General features: G+C 37.8%; 3 protein-coding genes across 3 annotated transcripts; 2 read left to right on the forward strand and 1 right to left on the reverse strand.

Moving 5' to 3' along the window:
* The first annotated feature begins 4,598 nt into the window (after nucleotides 1–4,598).
* Nucleotides 4,599–12,517, forward strand: LOC133734583 (protein disulfide-isomerase 5-3-like). Its single transcript, XM_062162204.1, has 15 exons — nucleotides 4,599–4,782; nucleotides 5,631–5,721; nucleotides 6,083–6,177; nucleotides 7,283–7,340; nucleotides 7,500–7,684; nucleotides 7,803–7,860; nucleotides 8,472–8,512; nucleotides 8,679–8,753; nucleotides 9,175–9,231; nucleotides 10,164–10,230; nucleotides 10,358–10,498; nucleotides 11,132–11,353; nucleotides 11,732–11,884; nucleotides 11,971–12,048; nucleotides 12,158–12,517. The coding sequence occupies exons 1-15, from the start codon at nucleotides 4,742–4,744 to the stop codon at nucleotides 12,233–12,235; spliced, it is 1,440 nt and encodes a 479-aa protein (XP_062018188.1). The 5' UTR covers nucleotides 4,599–4,741; the 3' UTR covers nucleotides 12,236–12,517.
* Nucleotides 12,518–12,754: 237 nt separating this feature from the next.
* LOC133732339 (early nodulin-like protein 9) lies at nucleotides 12,755–14,204 on the reverse strand. The gene is made up of 2 exons (XM_062159868.1): nucleotides 13,909–14,204; nucleotides 12,755–13,460 (listed from the first exon to the last, which is right to left on the reverse strand). The coding sequence occupies exons 1-2, from the start codon at nucleotides 14,099–14,101 to the stop codon at nucleotides 13,033–13,035; spliced, it is 621 nt and encodes a 206-aa protein (XP_062015852.1). The 5' UTR covers nucleotides 14,102–14,204; the 3' UTR covers nucleotides 12,755–13,032.
* Nucleotides 14,205–15,380: 1,176 nt separating this feature from the next.
* LOC133734584 (rab GTPase-activating protein 22-like) lies at nucleotides 15,381–22,665 on the forward strand. Its single transcript, XM_062162205.1, has 11 exons — nucleotides 15,381–15,796; nucleotides 17,105–17,200; nucleotides 17,652–17,755; nucleotides 18,269–18,537; nucleotides 18,817–18,939; nucleotides 19,116–19,204; nucleotides 19,607–19,712; nucleotides 20,115–20,212; nucleotides 21,150–21,413; nucleotides 22,054–22,137; nucleotides 22,293–22,665. Exons 1-11 carry the CDS (start codon nucleotides 15,707–15,709, stop codon nucleotides 22,305–22,307), a joined length of 1,338 nt encoding a protein of 445 aa, XP_062018189.1. The 5' UTR covers nucleotides 15,381–15,706; the 3' UTR covers nucleotides 22,308–22,665.
* Nucleotides 22,666–24,588: the final 1,923 nt, after the last annotated feature.

Consider the following 24,588-nt stretch of genomic DNA (forward strand, 5'->3'; position numbering starts at 1 on the left):
CATGCGGCCCAAGTATAGTCGTCTAGACACAAATTTTCTTTCAAATCCTTTGGGCAACCTTACTGAAATGGCCAGGTGGGGGAGGGCGAACAAGAGAAGTAGAATCCATTTTGGCATGAGCTACTCCCACATAGTGGTTTAGGCCCATTTGCATGCACTTCTGGATTCAAGAACCTGTCATGAACGTTGTCCCCTTTCTAGACACCATTTCACATAAGCTATACTTACTAAGATGTGAAAGGTCATAAGTGTGAAGACAGTTCAACAAGTGTTAATAAAAGCTGCCCTTAACCTTAAGGGACCTGAACTAGGCACCAATAAGGAGTTTAGGCCAATATTAACAAAAGAGACTTCACCTATTCCGTTATGATTCACAACACCTTACCAAATTCAACTTTTTTTTTTTTTTAATGAAAAGAAAACGAAAAAGTAACAGAAAAATAAAAGCAAAGAAAGAAAGAAGCTAGCAACACCATGTTTGGCTAACCTCTAGAAGACCACGGGGGAGGCCATCTATGCTTCATTCCAAGCTCCGATGTATCAAAATTTGTAGGGTAAAAATTCCTCCTGTGAGAGCTTGTAGGAAAAGAACAAAGATACTTCTCGTTGAAGAATTTGGAGGAATTTGGCTCGTGAGAGGGGTAGTCTTGCCCCCCAAGTATCCTTGTTGGTTGGTGAAGCATGATCTTCAATTGCAATTGAGGAGATGAAGATGAGTATAGATCGGCTTTGTTACCAACTACCATATCATAGAACATGGTGTCTTCAGGATTAGCCACAGATTGGCCATTATAGACGACCACTTGCTGGTCTGAATTCTCCATATCAAGAGCTTCACTTGCTGGATAATTGTAAACAAGAGTTAACTTGTATTGATGATACTCAAATTTACAGTTGCGAAGGACAACTTGGCCACTAGAATAATTGTTCTGGCCATTCATGCAACGTGGGTTGTAGATGTGCCCTCCACATATATCAAAGCCACCGCTTGGCCTTGAAGAATATATGAAGAACTTCAAGTTGAATTGATTAATAAAGCCACAAATTGGCTTCTGTAGACCACAAATTAATTGATAATTAAGTTGGCCCTGATTTTGATCACCTTCCCCATGACGTCTAGTAGCAGAGTCACAATTAAAATGATCATGAACTTGCTTCTTTTGATCAAAGGGATGATCATGGGCCATATCTTGCCCCCCATGCATCTGATCAGTGGCCACGTATTTGGCTTGATCAATGGAGAAATCACATATTTGTTCAGAGACAATTTTCTTGTCAGAAGAACAATCTTGTTGATGACCTTCTCCATGCACAGCCTCTGTGTAAGGCTGTGACTCACCAGTGAGACCCTTAGGTTGATTGCCACCTATAGGCAAGTTAGTCTCAGAAATGACCTCTTCGCGAGCAGCTTCTTGATGTTCCAATTCGCCTTGCTGCGAATTAGCCAAGATGGAACCTTCCTCGCGTAAGGTTGTGAACTCAGATGTGATGTTCGCGGCATGTTGAGTGGTCTGTTTGTCGCTGCTCAAGAAAGGCTTATAGAATTGTTCTCTAGCTTCTCGAGCGTTCTGCTCAATTTCTTGGTCCCAATCGCGAAACCTCTGCTTTGTTTTTGCGATCAAACTGGCCATGTCCCTGGCTCGCTTTTCTTTATGCCTCTCGACGTTGGCCATGATGATGGCCAGCTGTTCCTCAATGCTTGCCCCCTCTGGGATGGGAATAGGCATAAACTCATCATTAATGGCAGTATCGCCAGTGGTGGCAACATTGACCATCTATTCACTTTAGGAATTTCTTTTGGTAAAGATTTTCCTCTGGCATCCCAATGATGGTGAACACAAAAAGACTCTGGTGTAGTCCCACTAGGCGTGCCAAAATGTTTGTTTTGAAGCTCGGTGGTTGAATGTGCTTCAGGAGAAAAACTTCTACAGTAAGTCCCACTGGGCGTGCCAAAATGTTTGTTTTGAAGCCCGGTGGTTGAATGCCTTCAAGAGAAAAAAAAATTCTAACCTGGTCCCATTGGGCGTGCCAAAATGTTTGTTTTGAAGCCCGATGGTTGAATATGCTTCAAAAAAAAAAATTCTAACCTTGTCCCACTGGGCGTGCCAAAATGTTTGGCTCCAATTTTGCTGCAGCTGGTCAACAGTCTCTTTTCTTGCACGGGCGTGCCAGCACCGTTCGGGTGCGGTCGTCGGGGGTGTCCCTTGACCTGACTTCTATCGAGCGATTGTAGACGAGGAGAGCACCAACCTCGTCGTGGGATTCTTTGTGCCTCGTGGTGAGGACTTTGCTGAAGTTTCTTCTTGTTAACACAATCGATACTCAATATTGTAGATCAAGCAGAGCGACATCATCGGGAAGTGTTGAGATCTTGCTAAAGCGTGACTTTAGCTTGGCTGGGTTGCTAGGGCGTTACCCTTGCTTGGCTGGTTCTGTAACCGTTGTGGTCGCGGCACTACCGTCGGCTCCCGAGGAGACTAGAACCGAAGCACGTTGACAGAGGGTTTGGTGGCACTGAAAGTCGGCTTCTGAGAAGACTAGGACTAGGAGTGTGATCACCGTTAAGAGAAAGAGAAGGAGAGGAGTTGCTCTTAGAGAGGTTTGCTCTAGAGAGAACTTAGATCATCTTAGAGATGTTTTGATGTTGTGTTAGAATGAGAGGAGAAGGTGTTTATATAGGGAAGAAAAAGAAGAGTGAAATGATGAGTGGAAGAAAAATAATGAAAGTAGATCTAAGTTCACTTGTAAAATATGGAAAAGATAGAGAAAAGATGAAATGAAAGCAAAGCATGAAGGTGCAGCAACATGGAAGTGGTGATGATCTATTAAAGAGATTGTAGAAGAAAAATATATCCAAGGAAAAAGAGAAAAGCATCTAGCTTTCTTCATGTGGGTAGGAAACATGAACATGTGAATATTGAGCTGGTTTTAGGTCAGTTTCTGCCCCTTTATTCCTTCAATTATTTCTCCAACAAGACTTCATTATATACCTTCGACTTCTTCATATGAAATGTTCCACTATGAGTGTAGATCATCCTGACAAATTTTCAGATTTTTATTCCATGTGGTTGGGCCGAAAATGCTGCTGGACCTCTTACAGGTCCAGTTTTCCAGTTTTGCTTCTGTAGAAAATTGGGCTGATTGTTTGAAGGCCTTCCACTCAAAAAAAGCTCTTGCACTCTTCATAAGAAATGATCCTTGGGCTGTCTAGAATGGATCTGGAAAGTTTTAGCACATTTCGATTTCATTTGGTTAGTCTGCCACCCCTCCTTCCTTGTCTAGCTCGGTTTTTCCTAGCCGAAGTAGGAAAATATGCTAAAGTTGACTTGTCATACTTCCATAGTAGGCTTTATTTAGCCTCTAAATATATATTTCGAGCTTGTCGACAATATATAGCTTGAGCCACTGACATTGGCTCAATTTCTCCAAGACACGCCTTGTCAGGCCAAAATGCTTATTTTGGGTCCAAACACCACCACCCAAAACCCGTATGCAAAGCCTTGGCCCACCACCATAACCGTCATCACCAAAATCTGACGCAAGAAACCACTGTCCCACCCTCCCCCGGCGTGAAGCTCCACAACCATGTCTAGAAGTCGGGTGTAGAGATCACAGTCACAATTTTTTTCCCTCCTCCTCTACCAAACTAAAGCATCCTCTAGAAGTTGCGCCGTCACCGCCACTTAAAAAAAAAAATCCATCTGTCGTAGTTACACATCTCCAAATCAATAGAACCACCAACCACTCGTCCAACAACATTCATAATGCATCAGTGAAGCATACAGCTTGTGCCAATGTTAGGGCACTGTCGAACAAGAACCACTAAGGTTCAAAAACCCTAAGAGCTTCGATAAAAGAGAAGCAAAATTATTTAAACTGCGCGCCCTTAATTAGACTCATGTTACCAATGAGAGAATTAGCTACGAAAATTCTTGTATTAAGCTGTATAAGTTTTGTAGTTAAGTAAAACATATCAGTTAAATTCACTTTATCTCCTTGAATTTTACACTCAAAATCGTTTGTGCCCCCGTATTTCTAATTTGATCACATGTCCTCTTGTATTCTCCAATTTAATCAATCATAGCCAACTTTTAACAAATCCATCAATTTCTTCATGAATTATTGATGTAGTGAGCCTATTTAAGCAAGTTTTTGCTAGTGTATTACCCAAAAAAAAAAACACAAACATTATTTACACATTATCAATGCTGAAAGTGGACTCAAGTGGACTCGCCACATCAACAAATTATGAAAAGTTGAAGAATTAATTGACAGATGGTTATTGGTCGACCAGATTGAATTTATGTTAGGGCTAGATCAGGAAACAATTCCAAAATTCCTAATTTCCTATCCCATGTAATATATAAAATAGTCAACCGATAACGTGCACGCCTGAACTAGCGCAATTGTCATCGAAAAAAAAAGCGCAATTAAAAAATGAAAATGACCAAAATAGGACCACACTTTATTCCCCACCGTACGCTTAGGCCACTCAAAGGTTGCGATTTACATTAACTAATTAAAAATGACTGAGCGGGTCCCGCATACGAGAGAGAGTGTGAGATAGTTTCTTGTATTTGTACTTAGCTGCACCGCGGCGCACCAGATCACTAAAAAGCCGCGAAGTCGGGGAGCAGAAACGAAACGTGAAACTCGTAGGCAGCTCTCCTCTTCACTCTCTCTCTCTTTCTCTCAATCCGATCGCTCCGGAGTTGAGCTCGTCGGAAAATTCACCGCAGCCATGCTTTCCTCCGGCAAGATCAAGTCGGTCGATTTCTACAGGTCAGATCTCTCGCACTTCCTTCCTTCGCTCCATTTTACTCTGCTTAAGCTCTTCCTGTATAATCTGGAATTGTGAATCTGGTTCACTCTTGATTTGTGCTGAGGGTTTGGCGTAATTGAATGGCTTGGATGCGTGGATGAGATTTAGTGAAATGCTAGGAATAATCGTATTCAGAATTGATGATTTATGTAATAATCGGACTCTGAGATTGGTTGAATAATTTTCATGGTGAATGTTAGAATCGTGGATATTTTGTGTTAGCGTGAGATGAATTAGAGTAGAAATGGAACATCATAGAGTCGGAGGGTAAAGTATACGAAGTTGAATTTTGTCAATCGTTTTGGGAAATGGAATGGCATTTCATGTTAGGGTTCATCAGACTACTCTGCCGAAGAATAAGGAAGGATTACTAGATTTTGTACAGGTTCTTAGTGTAAGCATTCAGAGTTGATGTAATCCCGATTCTTTTATGTTCCTGTTGGATAGAAGTCAGAGACAGAGGAAATAAAACCGGAAATGCTAGGGAAATGAAAATAATTTAAAGTACAATATAAGTATCCGAAGCCAATTCGAAATGGTTGAAAAAAGCAATTCCAGTCATAAATAGCGGTTTAAGAACACTTCCAAGTTTTGTGGGCAAGGAATTGGGCAGATTTTCTTAGTGCTTCATGAGCAGTTAAAATTTTGAACAATGTGTAACAAGAAATAGAGTTCAGATTTAGGGTGAAAGGAGAAGAAAAAAGTAGGTATATAAATAAACCTGGGATAAATTTTAGTCTGTAATATTTGACTCACTCCTGATACTTTAAGAATTATATATTTATGCTACCGCTTGTCCTATATACAGGAAAATTCCAAGAGATTTGACGGAAGCATCATTATCAGGTGCAGGATTGTCTATAGTAGCAGCTCTTGCCATGATGTTTTTATTTGGAATGGTAAGTGGCTCATATCTATTTAATTGGTTTCTTATGGCTTCATAGTACTCAAATTCAACCAAATGGGCATTTAGTGGCCTTATTTTAGATTGATGTTTAGTCTCACGTTCTGTATACATATCTTTCTGTCAATTTCCTTTGCTTTTCTCTTTTGACAGTTTTTTTCTTTCCTTTATTCAACTTTTCTATATTCCTGTAGTTGACGTACATTATTAAATTTATAGTTACCATCTTTTTTTTTTTTTTTTTTTTCGGTTTTCTGTTTTTAGTATCTGGTAGAATGCTTGTTATGTAGTGTAATTGTAATGACATTTCTTTTATGTCCTGAAGTCTGATGGAATCTAGAATGGTCACTTTGCAGGAACTGAATAATTATTTGACCTTCAGCACCTCTACATCTGTTATTGTTGACAGAAGTACTGATGGGGATTTCTTACGCATTGAGTTTAATATCAGGTATAGCTTGCATTAATGTTTTATATCTTTTTGAAGTTTTTAAGTCCATCTTCGAGGTATAATATGTGCATATATGGATTTATAATTATTGTTGATCAGTTGTAGCTTTCAAGACTTTAGAACATTCCTGAAAATTTGTCCTTGATGTCGGGCATCTTTGAAGTTTAATTTGTCCTTGATGTCAGTTTTGAAAGTCTACACTCTTCAGGCAGTATGTAGTACACCATATACTATCATTTCATATATATATGTGCGCTTAATATTGTGTGCTGAACTCAATGGATTCTAGTTTTGATGTGATACTACCACCCATATTTAATGTGTACTTCTAGTATTATACAGTAAATGGAAGCAAATATCATCCTTGAGAGTCATATAGCATAGTAAATTATGGACAAGTTGTTGCAGAAGCCAAGTTCAAAGTATAGAAAATAACTAAATAAGCATATTCTCTTTGGCACATTATGACGGAGTTAGGTGTCATGAATTATGTCTTCTAGTATATCTGTTCGATTTTTAATTTTTTTTATTCTTTTCTTTCAAGAATTAATGTACCACTATAAGGGGATACTTTGTAGGCTCTGAAAGTGTTTTATTAGTGAAGGCTCTTATACTTTCTCATCGTGTGTGAAGAATGGGTTGAATTGGAGTCATTCATAGGCATCTTTGGTATGAAGCTGAAGGTGACATCTTATTTTCCAATACACCTTTTGTGCAATGCCAAAGGCTGGAATGAGTCTGGATCTCTCTTTTATTTCGTTATTCTCTTGTCCTACATTACAAGCGATAACTGGGTTTTCTATTTTAATTTCTCTCAAATGATTCCTTAAATTCATTACTGGGAACTCAAAAATGCATTATTTATCTTGCTTGAAAGAGGGAATTAGATTAGGCAAGCATAAAGACATAAGGGTTATCTATTAACTATGGAACACTTTGCCACTTCACTTTTCGGATGCAAGTTTCTCAAAGGAAGCACTGTGCATTTCCCTTTTGATAATTGTTTAGGCAGTATCAACTTACATATGCTTCTCTATCTCCATCATCCCTTCCCCTCTCTCTTGTTTCTTGGCTGCTTCACTAATTTAGCTCAATTTTCATGTAGTTTTCCTGCACTATCATGTGAATTTGCATCCCTTGACGTCAGTGATGTGTTGGGAACAGTAAGTTTTTCTCTCATATTGTTCCATTGTGTAACCTTTTTTTTTTTTTAAATTATATATTCTGTTAACTTTTGCCCCCTAGTGCTAGTAATCTTTGTTAGTCATCTTTATACTCTTTTAGTATCCATCAGGCCTGAATTTGCGTCATCTTATTTTCAGAACAGATTGAATATAACAAAAACCATTCGCAAGTTCTCTATAGGTCCAGATCTGAGACCCACCGGCTCTGAGTTTCAGTCTGGTCCTGTTTTACATAACATTAAGCATGGGGATGAAGGTGATGAGTATTCTGGTGATGGTTCTGTTTCACTAACTGCTCATAATTTTGAAAGATTTACTCAACAGTAAGTTGACCAGCTTCCTTCCAAACCTTTGATACGTGCCTCTAATGTTGAATATATCACTCGTTATCTTGCAAAATGATGTCTTACCTAATTTTTTATTGAAAAATTCTTTTTGCAGTCATCCTATTCTGGTTGTCAATTTTCATGCTCCCTGGTGCTACTGGAGCAATCGCCTGGTAAGTTAATTAGCATCATATATCCCTCACATGTCATACTATGAAACTTTTGAGTTAAACCATGAATTGCTGGCTTATGGGTGATTAGTGTGGGCTTTAAATATTGGCAGATAATCACCATTTGTGATGGTTATGATCATCAATTTCTATTGGTTATGGTATAATGTGGAATTTTTTGAATCTATTGGGTGGCAGGAAATTTAAGTCTGCCAAGGATCAGATTCATCTATTTTGGAAGACTTGTTATAGTTTTACTTCAGGATCGTTATCGTTTGATGTAAATAAATTGTTAAAGCTGCAATATTTGCAAACTATTTTTTTTTCTTTTTTTCTTTCCCCTTCTTTGCTATGCTGATTTTTTGGTCATTTCATACCACTGATAATGTGTGTGCTCGTGGGCTACCCACCTTATGATTATTTCCAAGATCCTTGTGTTATTGTAAGTCCATATATTGTTTTCATGGAACTGTTCTATATTTAGGATATAGTGTGTTGGTGTAACTGTTTGGTTGATGTAATTATCTCATAGCTTGTCCTTGTTTTCAGGATAGTTTTTTTTTTCCTGTTTTAATTTTGTTTGTTCTTGTTTAATGTTATCACCTTTGCTTCAGAAACCTTCATGGGAGAAGGCTGCCAAAATAATGCGAGAAAGGTACATCGCTCTGCAAATTCTTTCTTCCCAATAATATGAAATTTTGAAATGGTGCACTGTCATATTCTGTTGTAGTACATGATATCCAGAGTTTAATGTCAACATTCTCTCTCTCTCTCTCTCTCTCTCTCTCTCTCTCTCTCTCTCTCTCATCTCTCGTTGGCAGATATGATCCAGAAATAGATGGGCGTATTCTTTTGGCAAAGGTGGATTGCACTGAAGAAGGTGACTTGTGTAGGAGGTATATTTTATACTAGTCATTCCTACTTTTTCCACTTGGATTGTTTTTTCTTATTAAAGCCTGATAAGGTTATTCTAATTTTCATCAAGAGAAAATGCTATTACCATTCTTATGATTGTAAAAAGAAATCTAATAGTTGATTATAGATTTATACTACTTTGAGGAGCACACGATTTTATTCTCTGTCGTATGCATTTTTATATGGTATTCTTTTATGTATGCTACAATTAAGTAATGCTATTTTAAATATCTTGGAAAAGAACCACCATTGATTATCCAGCTAGCCTTTGATGTGCCATCTCAAGTAGCAAACCTTATTTTTGCTTGGTATTGCCTATATAAAACTTTAGTTTACCTTCTTGCTTGATCTAGTACCCATCTTACTAGTTTTGCTATTAACCTACGTCTCCTCATTGTTCAGGAATCATATTCAAGGATATCCATCGATTCGTATTTTTCGAAAAGGAAGTGATCTAAGGTAAATATTTCAAAGTCTTGCAACCTCTTGTCTTCTTTTTGAACCAATATTTGTGTATGTATTCGATTTAGAGTTGTTGTGTTATCACCTATGTTCTTGGAGTCCTATAACTTCTTTTTCTAAATGGAAGAAAAGCCAGTCGAATGATTGTAAAAGAATTACCCCTATAATAATTTGAGTTGCAACTCATCTATGATTTTAATTTTATATTTTCATTCTTTGAGTTTTTATTATCTGTTTTTTTCAATTTGATCTTCACCTGACTTCTGTCTGCATTTTATGCGACTTGATAAGACAGTGCCTGAGATTTGTATTCCTTCTCTGTGGTCTTAGGTTTCATTTGGATAGGTGGATTTAAAATGAATGAAGGATTTGGATTTGCCTTGGATTAAAATATTTGCATCAATTTCTAAAAGATGAGATAAAGATGGAGTTTTGATATTTCTTTTGTCATGAATAGAAATTAAAGTTCAGCATGTAGTGAAATTTAAGAATAACACTTTTTGCTTGAGTATATGAATCCATGATATTTTATATAGTAAATATTAAATTCATATGAGAGTTGTTTTGCCATAAAAAGTTAGTATTTTTAAAATTTTACTAAACTATGTATAAGAAAAATTCAGATTCAAACACATCCAAATCCAGCGTTGGAGACAAATAGGTCTTATATAAGATCTCTGGTGCTTCAGAAGCAAGGTTGTGGGCATAGTTTGACAAGCTCTATAAGATAGTTTGACAAGCTCTATAAGATGATGACATTACGTTAAAGACCCCCTCCCCCTTCCTCTCTCTCCCCATTAACAAGGGTTTCTCCGTTCTATAACACCACAGCCCCAACATCCCCCCTTCCTCCCGTGGGGGGACCACGACTGTGTTTTACATATTAATCTCCTTTTATCAAACTCATTATCTGGTATTCTCTATCACAGGGAGGACCATGGGCACCATGAGCATGAATCTTATTACGGAGATCGAGATACAGATAGCTTGGTCAAGGTATAAGACTTCCTGAGTTTCAATTAGCCTTACTGTAACCCATGTTTAACTCTGACTTCGAACTAGTTAATACTTCTGGGCCAATTTATATTGCAAATGCATTGATCTGAAGTTTGCATTCTTGCAGACAATGGAAGCTTTGGTTGCACCTATCCCCTTGGAGTCTCAAAAGCTGGCGTTAGGTGGTAACAATGAGACTGAGAATGCAAAAAGACCAGCACCATTGACAGGAGGATGTAGAATTGAAGGATATGTGCGTGTAAAGAAGGTAACCTTCCAATAGACAATGAATTCAATAGGACATTGGACATGTTTGCTTTTATAGTCATATGAAAATTTTATTGCATGGTAGTTTTCCTTTCTTTTTTCCCCGATTCCTGAAGCTTGCCTGAAGGGTGCTTCACATGCTTGGAGTTCTATGAATAAAGAAAACTGACAAGGGCAGTCTCAACAACTTTTGTTTGCATCTTTGGCTCCAAAAGCATTCCTTGAGGTGCTTCACACGCTTGCAATAATAAAGAGATACTAAGGCCAGTTTTGAGTTTGCAATCTAGGCTGCTAGTTCAGTGCACACACAAGTGGCCCCTGCACTTAAAATCACATGTGCAATCATGACAGCCCCAGATGACCTTGGAATCTTCATGGCCATTTGGCATCTAAGATGCAGTTTTGTGTAATTATTAGTACCTCCTTAGGCTTACAAAAAGGGAAAAAGAAAAAGTACCTCCTTCATTCTATTATATCCTTACTCATCACTTCTAGTCATTGTTTGACCTGTAAATTGAGCTTTGAATGCAACTCTTAGCTATTGTTGTTATTATGTTTTCTTTTATCTTTTGGGCCAAGATTTGGCTGTCATTCTTCAGTTGGAATTGAATATGAGTTTCGCTGGACTGTGCAGGTTCCTGGAAGCCTTATCATTTCAGCTCATTCAGGAACTCATTCCTTTGATGCCTCTCAAATGAACATGTCTCACTACATATCACATCTTTCATTCGGTAGGACAATTGCTCCTAAGGTGATGAGTGATGTGAAGCGATTGATACCTTATCTTGGTCGAAGCCATGAAAGGTTGAATGGACGATCTTTTATAAATCACCGTGATATAGGAGCTAATGTCACAGTAAGTTCATTATGAAACATGATTCTACCTATTTGGCATTATGTTTGCTTCTCTAATATTCTTGTGTTCATGGCATGTCAATGAAGTGCTGAATGAAATCAGCTATATCTAGTGTGCAGGGTATATTAGTTATTTTTGTCCTTCTATGGATTGTACATGATGTTACACATGATATTTCATTCTGGAATTTCTCCCTGGTCCAAAGCCTTCAAAACTCTGAATACGTTTACTCTTTTTGAATTTCATCTGCCACAAAGTCCGTGAACACCGGTTATTGTTTTACAAGCAAATAGAGTATTACTAATGTTTCTTTGGCTTGTGAAGGAGTCCTAATGTTCCAGCACTTCATAATTACATCTTCTGGTTTGTATTTTGCAGATAGAGCATTATCTTCAGATAGTTAAAACGGAAGTCATAACAGGAAGATCTCACAAATTAATCGAGGAATATGAGTACACTGCCCACAGCAGTTTGATAGAGAGTCTGAACATCCCTGTTGCAAAATTCCATTTTGAGCTCTCCCCCATGCAGGTTTGACAACACACAGTTCAGTATATGTGCACAAGATGATGCTACTCTTTGATTCTCATCTAATTCTTTTCACCTTCTATAACCAGGTTTTAGTAACAGAAAATGAGAAATCCTTTTCGCATTTTATCACAAATGTGTGCGCTATTATTGGAGGCGTTTTCACGGTTGGTATCTTGTATTTGTGGCTCTTTGCTTCTTACATAATGCCTTTTTTTTTTCTGAACAAATTCTCTACAAAATGCCTACTAATTTATTCTTGCATTTGGATTCCAGGTAGCAGGAATATTGGATTCAATTCTGCACAACACCCTTAGGCTGGTTAAAAAGATTGAACTAGGCAAAAACTTTTGATACATTGGTCAAATTTCTTGAAGTGTACAACGAATTCTTTATTTGCCTCACCTAATTTAGTGAAGGGATCTGTACTATTGACAAATATTTCAATAGAGAGGTGCAACAAAGCATGAAAAGTGCCACATTTTGCAGTTAAGAGGTTTCAATACGAGTTCCATGTAGATTTATATGCCTCTTAACCCATGGAATATGTATTTTAGTTTCTATATTTTATTATTTTATCATAAGAACTTGGAAGAGGAAAAATTTGGTTATCAGTGAAATGCATGGTTAATTAGATGTTAACCAGAGTCATCTGAGTTGGCCAAGGGTGGTATAATTTGATTTCAGACTCATATACATTCAAAGATTATGCTTGATCAATGGTTGAAATCGACAATTTGAGAACATATCATTATGCGATTACTTGTACAAGAACCTACGAATACAAAGAAATACGCGTACTCATTTCCTTATAATCTCGAGTTATGAAGCAGGATTTGCAGGTACCCTACCATTTCATATCAGAAAGAGATGCATACAAAAATAATAGAATCTTGCATCCACACTGTATAAACCAATTTATTTCTTTGTGTAGTTACATTATTGTTCTCTGTGCTGGGTTCTCACAAGCGTACTAAAGCATATTTTACAGTCTGCTCGTTTCTCAACAACAAACGAATACATATGAAACACCAATCCTAAGCCAGTTGAATATATAAACTGAGCTCAAGGAAATTAAAATAACAAAAACATAAAAAAAAAAATAGAAAAAAGAGAACTGTTTAAAGGACTCGAACAAGCAGTGAGGTAAGTTAGAATAATAAAAATGATGAATAGGCAGCAGCAACTGCTCCAATGGATCCAATTAAACTGATGAAAATTGAAGAAGCACCGCTAGGAGGAGGAGGGATTTGATCACTTTCGGGAGCTGGAGTGGGGTTGATCTGGAGCGTCCCTGGTGAAGGGGGAGGTGGAGAGGCTTCGCCAGAAGGTGCAGGAGATGGAGTAGTTGCATTGCTTGTTTGGTTCCTGTCTGCCAAGACAATCACAACAATCTTCTCATTTTTGAGACAGTTATCTTTGTTCCCACTCATGAAGTAGAATGGCCCAGACTGGTTGAACGTGTAGGTCGAGTGGCCATCGGTATATTTCTCAGCTGTTGGAGCATCAGTATTGCAATTTGTGTAGTCATCCTGGCTGACGCGAAGCACTGAGTCTTGGCCAGGAGAATAGCTGAACACTGCAGTTATCGGTGAGATAAAATCAATTACTAAATTTACTTAACCAAGGAGCATGCTGTTGTGGTGGTACCGTAATCACCTCTAGCAAGAGGAAGAGTAAGAGTATTCTTATATCCTAAATTGTACGATTGAGTAGTTAGTCACATTACCAGAAAGTTTAATTGCTTGATATGATCTAACACTTGCAAAACACATGATAAAAAGCGCAAAATGACTTTCTACGAGTGTTAATAACATCGTCCTGTAACTAAGGTTATATACGCAATGCAAAATCGCCACCTTCGGACTATTAGAATATAACTAATATGATTGTTTTCGATTATCATATATAGTGGGGACTTGAAATGGGATCATGGGAGCTCTAATTAGAGCTAAAAATTTGGGGGCATGAGCGAGTTGGACTCTATATATTAAATTTCAACTGATTAATGTAAACCAACAACTTACCTAAGGAGTCACCAATTTGAAATCTGTTGGTCTCTGCCCATTGACTAAAATGAGTTGATGCATCAGGAACAGTCCAAGCTAGTGTAAACTCATTTGCACCACTCTTCTGCAGTAACAGCGATAGACAAAGAAGACCCAATATAGGAAATGCAATGCTTTTGTTATATGCTCTTAGAATATTAGAGTTGGCCATTGAAGAAAATGAACAAATGGGTATTGAAAACGGAACGCTTGTATATTTTGATCCTCTGAAACTGCGGAAACCTGATGAGGATGAAGCAAATTTGGGGTGACATGAATGGTGCGGCGACCAGGGTTTTTGTAGGCAAAGTTGCATGGGAACTTTACAAGCTGCGTCAGTGAAGCTTTTACAACTTTTCCTTATTCTTTCTTAGCTTCGTTCCCGTGCAAAGCATATGTGCACTTTTTACATTATAATTGCAAAGCTCAGGTTGTTCTACTCTGGAACTTTTTGGAACTTTTATGTAACTTGTTCTGTGGGTTTATACTTTGCTTTGAGTAGTATTATCAAGAATATTCATGGCTTCTGCTCTAGGTTTAACAGCTAATAACATAATGAAATGTTCAGTACTCATGCATTCACAAAGCCCAATGAAGAAGCAAATCTGATTTAATTGGTAGCTTGTATTTCCGGGTTGATCTCCTTTTTCTCTTCCATTTCTCCTGCCCTGCCTCTCTCTCTCTCTCTCTCTCTCTCATTCGCACATTATGCTTTCAATTTGCAGGGGAACCATCTTGTGATCGATAATAATCTGAACTGGCACTAATTAATTAGCTATAGAACATCTGATCAATTTCCTATCCTAAAGCCTAGCGTTACAGAACAAAAATTTTCATTATATGAGAGCTTTGCTCCTCTGCAATGTAACTGTTAGAATCATGCTCATGTTTTAACTTTTAAGTAGTTATACTCACCTAAAGGACACCGTGAAGACTGTTTATTAAATGCTTACAAATATCTTAAATGCTAACAGTTTCGTCTCTGTTTGTTTCTGACCAGAACAACAAGAGAGGAAGACGTTTCTTCTTATGTGATGACTTGGACCAACTCATAATCCACCTAAAGCGACCAAATCCAAGCCATACTAGCTCACACAAATGCATTGACTTTGACCCATTCCCTCCCTCTCTGTTCCACCTACAAAGCCTCTCTACCATTCAAGTCAAGTTTCTGCAATACTAGGCCAAACTAAAACAAAAGCTAAAATCCAATGAAAAATAATAAAAAAAATAAAAAAATAGTAAATTTACGGAACAACGGTAAAAAACCAAAGACAATGGAAACCCAAGTAATGGTTAATTGGTTTTGGCTTCCCTCGCCGTACAATTAGAGGCAAAAGAAATGTAGGGTGATTTATGTGTGTAATAAATAGATGACATGAAAAATTTAGACAGTGAAGTAAGTGAAAAATAACGTTAAAAACAAAGTAAAAAGTGAAAACCAATCTTTGTGTGGGGTTTTCAGGTGTGGTGCCCATGGAGATCGTCGTCGTCTCATTACGACTTTGACAGTGTGTCAAACACCACCATCATCCCCACACCGCCATAAAAAAAAAAAAAAAAAAAAAAAACACAGAGGAAAAGGCAAAAAGGAGGAGTCTTTGTCTTTCTTAGTTGTCTTTGTGGGGTTTGTTTTGGTCAGGCCAACCACCTCATCTGGGTGGTTTAGTTTTTTTCTGGGTTTTTGTTGATCTTGCTCTGGGTGGTGGTTTAGGGCCTCAAAGGGTTTTGGAAAACAAGAAAAAAGATAGTAACTTTGAGGCATTGGATTATTGGAATGTGGGGGAGCTCTGGAACTCCTGCTGATTCTTTCTATGAGGTCCGCCCTGAGTGTACTGATGTACCCAAAAGCCGGTTCAAGATCAAGGTGTCTCTTTCTTTCTCTTCTTTAACTTTTTTGTGATTGATATTTAGTAATTCATGAAGCCTCTGTTATTTAATGTTTGGTATTGATGTTAAGGATACCCAGTATCCTACTTTAGATCAGTTTCCAATTTGGGTCCAGGATATTGCTTAATGCCTCAGATTTGATTGTGGGCTGTGCTAGATTTTTCGATAAAGATCATGGCTTTAGTATTAGTATGGATCACACAGTGATGTGCGTTGGGGAATTTCTGTTGAAACCCGATTGTGCTTTTGACATGTTGGTTGATGTTTGATGCACATTGTTGAATTTTGGAAGGACTGATATGATTATTCGGTTGATAAGAATCACAGTTCATTTGCAGAAACATTTAAACCTGTATGTTATATTCATAATTTGCAAGCATTTGAGGGCTAATATTATTACTTGCCTTAAACTCCAGTATTTCATCATCTTTTGTTTGCAAGTTTCTGAAATTTGGGCATTTTATCTCCTTCTCCCTCATATATCGGTTATGTCGGGAATGCTAGTTTTGGAGAATTAGAGTACCAAAAGTACCAAACCAATTCTGTATCATGGATCCTGGGGTTTGTACATGGGTTGTTTATTGTCAGGCTTCGTGTATGGCATGAGGACTGTGATTATACATTTAGGCAAGCATGGTATTTAATAGTTGGGAAGTAGTCATCTTTGGTGATTTCAGTCTGATTTATAATCTTCCAATATGGGCAATTTTACTTTTAACCCGCTCCTATGAAACAGTATGCCTAGAGATTTTTATTTCAAGGCAATGAAGTCGAGTGTAATAATGCTATTGTTGGTGCGAGCTTCTTGCTTCCAGAGCAGATATGTATTTTATGTACACTCATATATAGTGGGAGGATCCTTTTGGGTCTTATTTCTTCTGATTAGCTTACTTGGGGTTGTAGATCTCTAATTCCGGCTCGAAAACACATATCTAATTTTTCTTATCTTTAAATGTTGTTTCTGAAATTGGTGGGGGCATCAAAGTCAGCAACGATAAGATTTGAAAAGAATCGGTACCGACTCTTAGAACTGGCAGAGTATAACAATTCATTTTGGTATACATACTGGATAGTGTGAGATAGATTGTGCTGGATATCTAATAATTCAATTTCCCAGTTAGGATTTCTCTTTTCAATGGGAGAAGTTTAGCTTGATTTTAGTGATGCATTGTGTATGCTATAATAGAAATGTATGCAATTGTAACAGCTCCTTTGTCATGATTTGGATTACTATATGCCATTCTGCGTTTCTTCCATTTTCAGCTCCTTTTATTTGCTTATGTAGGCAGGTAAGACTCTAAGTTCAAGGAAATGGCAGGCCGCATTTTCTCCAGAAGGTTATCTGGATATAGGCAAGACTTTGAGTCGAATCCATCGCGGGGTGAGTTTGTTATTATGATTCAATAGTACTACTAAGTATGCTTACTTGTTTATTCTCGGTAGGATTCACATTTGCCAGTGTAGCCGTTGAATATTTTTTTTCTTTTTTCTTTTTTTGATAGAGAATTTGACTCACCTGTTTTCTGTTTTACTTACTGCCATGTTTAGCCCTTAGCCTGCATGTATGAAAAGGGATATGTAGAAATCAGGCTAAATTTTTACTGAGACTGTGCCATTCTTTAATGATAAGTCAGGTTAACTATTATTCTTTTTTAACAAAAATTTGACACATAATGACATAAATGCTTCCTTTCTGACCTTCCAATTCTTTTCGTCTGGTAGTAGTTTCTCTTTCTCCATTTAGTTGATATATAGATCTTTTATTTCATATGGTTTTCTTAAAAGATATACAATTTAAGAGGCTAATTTTTCCATACTATTTTGCCCATCAGGGTATCCATCCGTCAATTAGAGGAGAAGTTTGGGAATTTCTACTTGGTTGTTATCACCCGAATAGCACATTTGAAGAAAGAGAGCAGCTCCGGCAACGTCGAAGGTCTTTATTGTTATATGCCTGGAGTTACTGAAACTTGTTATATATTTATTTTAAGCTTGTTAAACTTTCCTTGTGGGTGGCACACCAGGAAATGACAAGGAAGGACTAATGAGATACTTATTTCCAAGTTATAATTACAAATGCTCTGATCCCTTAGCTTTGTGATTGTATGGTATCTTTTTGGAAACAAATTATCAATATCATGAACTTAAGGGCTATATAATATATAACATACCCAGTTGACTACATTTAGTTGACTGTTTGGGAACGTGGAGATGTTTCTAATAAGACAAGGATCCAGAAGATTTGTATACGTTTCCAATTATTGAACTATATGGCAGGCTGATATGGCGGTATGACACCCACAAGGATATCCACACGTTTGGAATCATTCTTAAGGAATCCTATGTGGATAAAATTTTAAGATACAAATTTTGTACTGTTCACCTCTCGAAGAATTGACTAATTGAGTATAATTTGGTATGAATTCTGCTTTGCATGTTTTACTTTCAGGATAGACTATGCTAGGTGGAAGGAAGATTGCCGCCAAATGTTTCCTGTTGTTGGAAGTGGTAGGTTCATCACTGCCCCTGTAATCACTGATGATGGCCAGCCCATTCAGGATCCAATAGTACTTATGCAAATAAATCCAGATAAGGGACAGGCTTTATCTTCACAGGAAAATGGTAAAGCCAATGGTAATACCACAAATCCTGCTAGTGCTTTGGAACCAGTGAAGGATAAGAAAATAATCCAGTGGCTGCGTACCTTGCATCAAATAGGTTAGTGAGATGTACATTATTTATATTCTAAGGAACTTTTCTTAATTTCCGTTTCCACAAAATTTACACAAGGTGTTTTTCTTTCATCGCTTTGCTGTTTTCAACATTTCTTCACATACGCTGATAAATGTAACTTGTGGCATTGGTATTACAACTCTTTACATCAGCTACGCCCTGTAGGTGACACATACTGATGATACCTGATGAATTATAGATTTCTCAAAATTATGTTTACAGATTTGGTAAATTGGTTTTCATTTGGCTGCGTATATATGCCAGGGCTTGACGTAATTCGCACTGACAGGACGCTAGTGTTTTACGAGAAGCAAGAAAACTTATCAAAACTTTGGGATATTCTAGCTGTTTATGCCTGGATAGATACAGATGTCGGCTACTGTCAAGGTTGTTAATTTATGAATCATTAGCTTGCTACTGAATCTCCAGTATCATGATTAGAATGTTGGTTATGTTGATTTTTGGTGCTCGTCCCTACACACTTGGAATTGAAAACAATTTCATTTGATTTTTGCCACAAAATGGTGGTTGTAAATGCTGAATATTATCTCCATGCTGAGCAGGAATGAGTGATCTTTGCTCCCCCATGATTATCCTTCTTGATGATGAAGCAGATGCATTTTGGTGTTTTGAACGTTTGATGCGCAGACTGGTAAAGTTTTGAACTGAATCTCTGGATTTATACATTCATTCTGGTATTATATCAAACCAGTAGCATAGCACCTGGTGATTACCTAACATGCTTTCAGTCAATTTTAAAGTATGACCTGCTCTTTACTTAGTGAGGCACGCGCATGTGTGTATAAGTGATTCCACATGCCTTTTCTCCATGTTTGTCTCGGGAAAAGGGTCAGCTAGGTTATTGTTTCCTGAAATTACCTGAGGAGATTTGCAATTTTCAATCAATATGTTTGATTGAAAGTAGCTATAACATTTATCTTTCCATTTGAACTTTAAATAGTTTTCCCCTCAACCTGCCAAATTATTTACTGTTGTTTTTGTTTATTAAATTGGATTCCAGTTTCTTATGACGTCTGTTATTTGAAATTTAAAGCGAGGAAATTTCAGATGTACCGATAACTCTGTTGGGGTGGAGGAACAACTAAATAATTTGGCTGCAATCACTCAAGTCATTGATCCGAAACTTCATCAGCACTTAGGTATTGACTGGAAATTGCTTCGCATTTGGTACTACGCTTAACTGTCATAGTTCAGCAGATAAAGCTTATCTCCTTCCTAAGCTAATGTATTACACTAAATGATGAATAATTCATAAGTCTCTGTCACATATCAAAGCGGTGAACTATCATAGGTTGAAAGTGTTAACTTTCTTCATTAGTTCTGGTCATCTGCTGACCATTGATTTTAAAATTTATGCTCCACCAGTGTTACTTTATCAGAATTTGATATCAACTCGTGGATATTGATACAACATTTGGAGAGACTGAATCTTTTGCTCACTGGGGAGTTGGTTATTAAAATTGCCTCTTCTTGCGTATTCCATATTTTTCTTGTGCATCTCAAGAATAGATAGTAACAGAAATGCTCAATTTTTATTACAGAGACGCTAGGTGGAGGAGATTATTTATTCGCTTTTCGGATGCTTATGGTTTTGTTTCGTCGGGAATTCTCTTTTTGTGATTCTTTATACCTTTGGGAGGTGAGAACGCATTTCTCTTGTACATTTATGCTGTTTTCTCTAAGGAAATGTTAATAGCGCTCCGTTGCTCTCCTCTTCACTTATAGTCTATGGAAATAAAAAATATTAATTTTCAGAGTGCAGAATGATTTTCTAGGAATTCCAAAAGCAGCTGTCTTTCTTTAATGGTCTTTGAATATTTTAATTTTCTGCATTATATGTTGAGGTGCTTTTAGGAAATCCTTGTAACTATTTAGGGAAGCCAGTTTATCGAAACTTCCCTCCACTTCTAGATTCCTTAGATTTTAAATTTCTGCATTATCATTTGTATTGGGCAATCTTTTCCAAGTTGAAGATAACAAAATTAGTACTTCAATTGGCAAGTGCTTAGGAGAAAAGAATTTAGGAATTATCGCAGGATCGGTAAGGATCCTAGACCTAGGCTGATACCATGTAGAAATTGATTTCCCTTGATTAATCTTAGCTATTACATTCTATACATTATATAGCTATGAGTATTGACAGTTACATGAATCAATAATATTACATTAAGAACAGTATCAAAACTGATGCATAATCCTAGGAAATGGTAAACTAGCTGTAGACAAACTATTCAATGGAGGAGATTATGGGAGTGATTGGAGGAGGAGATTGATTCTCTTTAACACATTTTATATTGAAACCAATAACTTGGGAAATAACTGGATCAGGTTGAAGTTTGAATGGAGGCAAGACTTCATTTTAATATTACATCGTTCACGAAAAATAAAAGGAAATACTGTATTTGTCATCATATCACTGTTATATACATAACGTGTAGGTATATGTGTGCGTGTGTGTGTGTGTGCATATGGTCTATGCATGATGATGAAACTAGCGTGCATCTGTTTTCCTGCATTGTAAGCTTCATATCTTTTTTTGCTTTAGTAATAATTGGTCTCAATTGAACTTTTAACAGATGATGTGGGCTCTTGAGTATGACCCTGACTTGTACGGTGTGTATGAAGATTCTGATACTGATAATGAAAGGGCTGAGGGATCTGGATCTTCTAAAGGGAAAGCAAAGTCAAAACGTCATTGTGGGAAGTATGAGAGGGAAAATATGAAAGTAAAAGGTTCAGAAGCACCGCTCCCAATATCCGTTTTCCTTGTTGCCAGTGTCTTAAAAGATAAGAGCTCAAAACTACTGACAGAAGCTCGGGGTCTCGATGATGTTGTTAAGGTTAGATTATGAGTTGATGATTTGCAATGCTTTAGAAACCTTCAATTTGCTGCTTAATTTGACAATGGCAGTACATAAATTAAGCAGAAATCATAGGGGAAAGTAAGTCACAGCCGGGTGATGAATTAATCATTCACTCACTTATTAAGGACCCATCCTAAATTAGCGATTTGGATGGCATGTCTTAAAGTTGTCTAGAAAAAGAAGAACAAAGAACGTGAGTGAAATGATAGTAAGCAATCCCCATAGCCTTCGGTCCTGGTATCTAAACAAGGAGTCACGGGCTGGGAGGCCTTATAGTTGAATGAAGTTTGATTTGACATCTGAGGAGTGAAAAATAAAACTTGAGCAGTGAGTCAGTTGATCAGCCATTCTTCTAACTACTTTCCTTGAAATATTGGATATCATCAGCAGTATTTAAACATGTTTTGGAGCAAAATTAGATGCTATAGTTTTATCTTCAAATGATCAGTATTTGTTTCTAAAGCCCTAAACAAGAAATGCCACACAATTTTCTCAAGCACTCAGCAGTGGTCAAGCATTTTTGATGCTAATTGTCCAATAAATGAGTAGAGTTTTCAATTCTGGAGATTAACTTTATCTTATTTACTTTTACCCGTCTGTTGACTCTCTCTCGCAGATATTGAATGACATAACTGGAAATTTAGATGCCAAAAAAGCTTGCAGTGGGGCAATGAAACTTCACAAGAAATATCTAAGAAAGGTACTGCATTTTTTTAAGCACTCTTGTATATGGTGTGGCAATACTAATAAATTTCAGGCATGTGTTCATCTCTGTATTTGTTATGCACGGTACGAGCTGATGTGAAAGTTCCTGTTACTATCACTTAAACTGATCATTCTACGTTGATACTGCAGGCTAAGAAAACATAGCATCAGCGTCCACATGAAATTTTGGCAATTCAAGAAGGAATGTTCCTTGCATTATTTTATTTGATTTGTCAAGAGATAATTATTTTTTCCCAGTCTTGGTTTAGAGTTTACAGAGCTGCAAAGTTGGTCCAACCTCAAAATATTCCCACAAAAGCAAGTGTTGTTAAATTAATCCCAATTATTTGTATATCGATAACATTCTTTATAGGCCTATAGTTTGTACACCATAAACAGGGCCTATGTTTTGTATAATCTTATGTTGTATGTAATGATCGTTATTATGAGAGGAGAAAAAGATGATGCTTATTCAATGCTCAAAGAAAAGAAAATACAAAGCTGAATGTTTGCAAAGTACTCATATTTTGGCTTTTTTTGGCAAAGAATTAATATTTTGTTTTGACTTTTCAAGTGATGAGAGCTAGGGTTAGGGTTTTCTTCTCTACACACCATTCTCAAGCATCCATGACTGTTCAACCATAGTTGACAGAGCCTCTGTTCGCTATTGTCGAGAAGGGGAAAAACTCATTTGGTCTTGTCGGCGCTGCCGCAACACTATGCTGTGGATTGTCTTCTGTGGGCGACAGGGAAGAAAAGGGTGGATCCCAAGGTGTTTATGGAAACCATGGCCTCGATCTTGGGTTATCAAAATTGGTTGTCCATCAGAGAGCAGAGCAATCGTTTTGTTTTTCTAGTTTGCGGTGTAGAAGAGGTTGTGAAAGTGGCCTATCGTTTTCTGTTAACTTTGCTTTGACCATCTTGGATTATGATGGTCAGGCTACAATTGATTCAATTCCAATCTGGGGATCGACTTAGCGGACGTTGACGACCTACGGAGCAGTGGCTATGGTCGCATCAACTCTGGCTCGGTATCTGCAGTTGGATAAGCTCAGAATTCGGCGCAACGTCCCTTAGGTCTCATCCCCTATGCAGCAGACCTTCCCACCCCAGGTTTTTGAATTCACTGCGGGGGTGATGACGACCATCAGATTCTGTTACGAACATCTGGTTGGCTTTTGTTGGGTTGGTGGCATGCTGGAGCACCCAAAAGTGGGCTGTGCAGGGCCGCCGGAGATAGAAGAGGCTGTGTTGTACAAAAATCCTAACCCTAACCCTAACCCTAGGGTTAAGGTTTTTGAGAAAAATGTTGTTGCGCCAGTTCAGACTGGTTCGTCCTCTTTGGTTGCGGGCCGGGCTGCTGGCCCAAGCTCAGGTGCCCTCTCCTTTCATGGCGGTGCCCAACACCTTTACCTTGTCGATTCCAGGGATCTCGGTGGAGGAATTGGCGCTTCCACTCCCAGTCTGATGTACTGAGGTCGTCCCTGCTGCTACTCTCTCTGTAGTGCTTTTGTTGCATTAGTCACTTATAGTAAACGGACAAGGTATGAGAAACCTTCTTATCCGAAAGCGGTGTGCTTTGATTCTAATTAAAGAACAAAAATGGTGTGTTGGAGGTATCTCCTAGCAAGGAAGGGAGGGTTGGTCGCCCTCCTGGTAGTTAGGGGAGGCCATGGAGGTTGTGGCTGTTTGGAATCATGAATAATATTGGGGAAGCTCTGTTTAGAGGCTTCCCTGATAGTGTCAGATTACTTTTCTTACTTGGAGCTTTCACTCTAAGGTTGCATTATGTGAGATTAATCTAGCTAGGGTCTCTTACTTTAGGTTTTTCTGTCATGACTCAATTTTGTCATAACCCGGTTGTTTGGGTACGTGGGTCATTTTGTAATTTTTTTGTTCTTTACTATAAAAGGATTGACACCCCTTATTTGATTAAAATAAAATAAAAATAAATAAATAAATAAAAAAACTCAAAACATAAGAAATTACGATACTCACAGAAATTGCATAAAACTTATGAAATACATGTATGAGAATGAGTTTGGGTCTCACGTAAATATCAGGAATCGATTCCTGAATATTTAGGAGCTTGATAACTGTACATACCACCTATATTACATACCGCCAAGCATAATCAACGACCTTATAGGTGGGCCCCGCGGCATGGCTAGTCCCGCCTACAACATGCATCCGGTAGTCCGACACCCGAGCTACCTCGCTATGGTGGAGGTTGGCCGGTACCTTGCTAGGAGGCCACCCTCCCATGCTCTCCAAGAGGCTTCAAGAGAAGCAATATGTACATTGTATCCCACATCGGAAATATAGAATAGATGGGGACTTCCCTTAGCTATAAAGGGAAGTCCTCCCCTTCTTAGAAGGGATGGATCCATGATCCCCACACTTGTATCACTACAAAGGTCACTTGACCTCACTCATAGTAAAATAT

The sequence above is a fragment of the Rosa rugosa genome, chromosome 2, assembly GCF_958449725.1.
Source record: "Rosa rugosa chromosome 2, drRosRugo1.1, whole genome shotgun sequence".
Lineage (NCBI taxonomy): Eukaryota > Viridiplantae > Streptophyta > Magnoliopsida > Rosales > Rosaceae > Rosa > Rosa rugosa.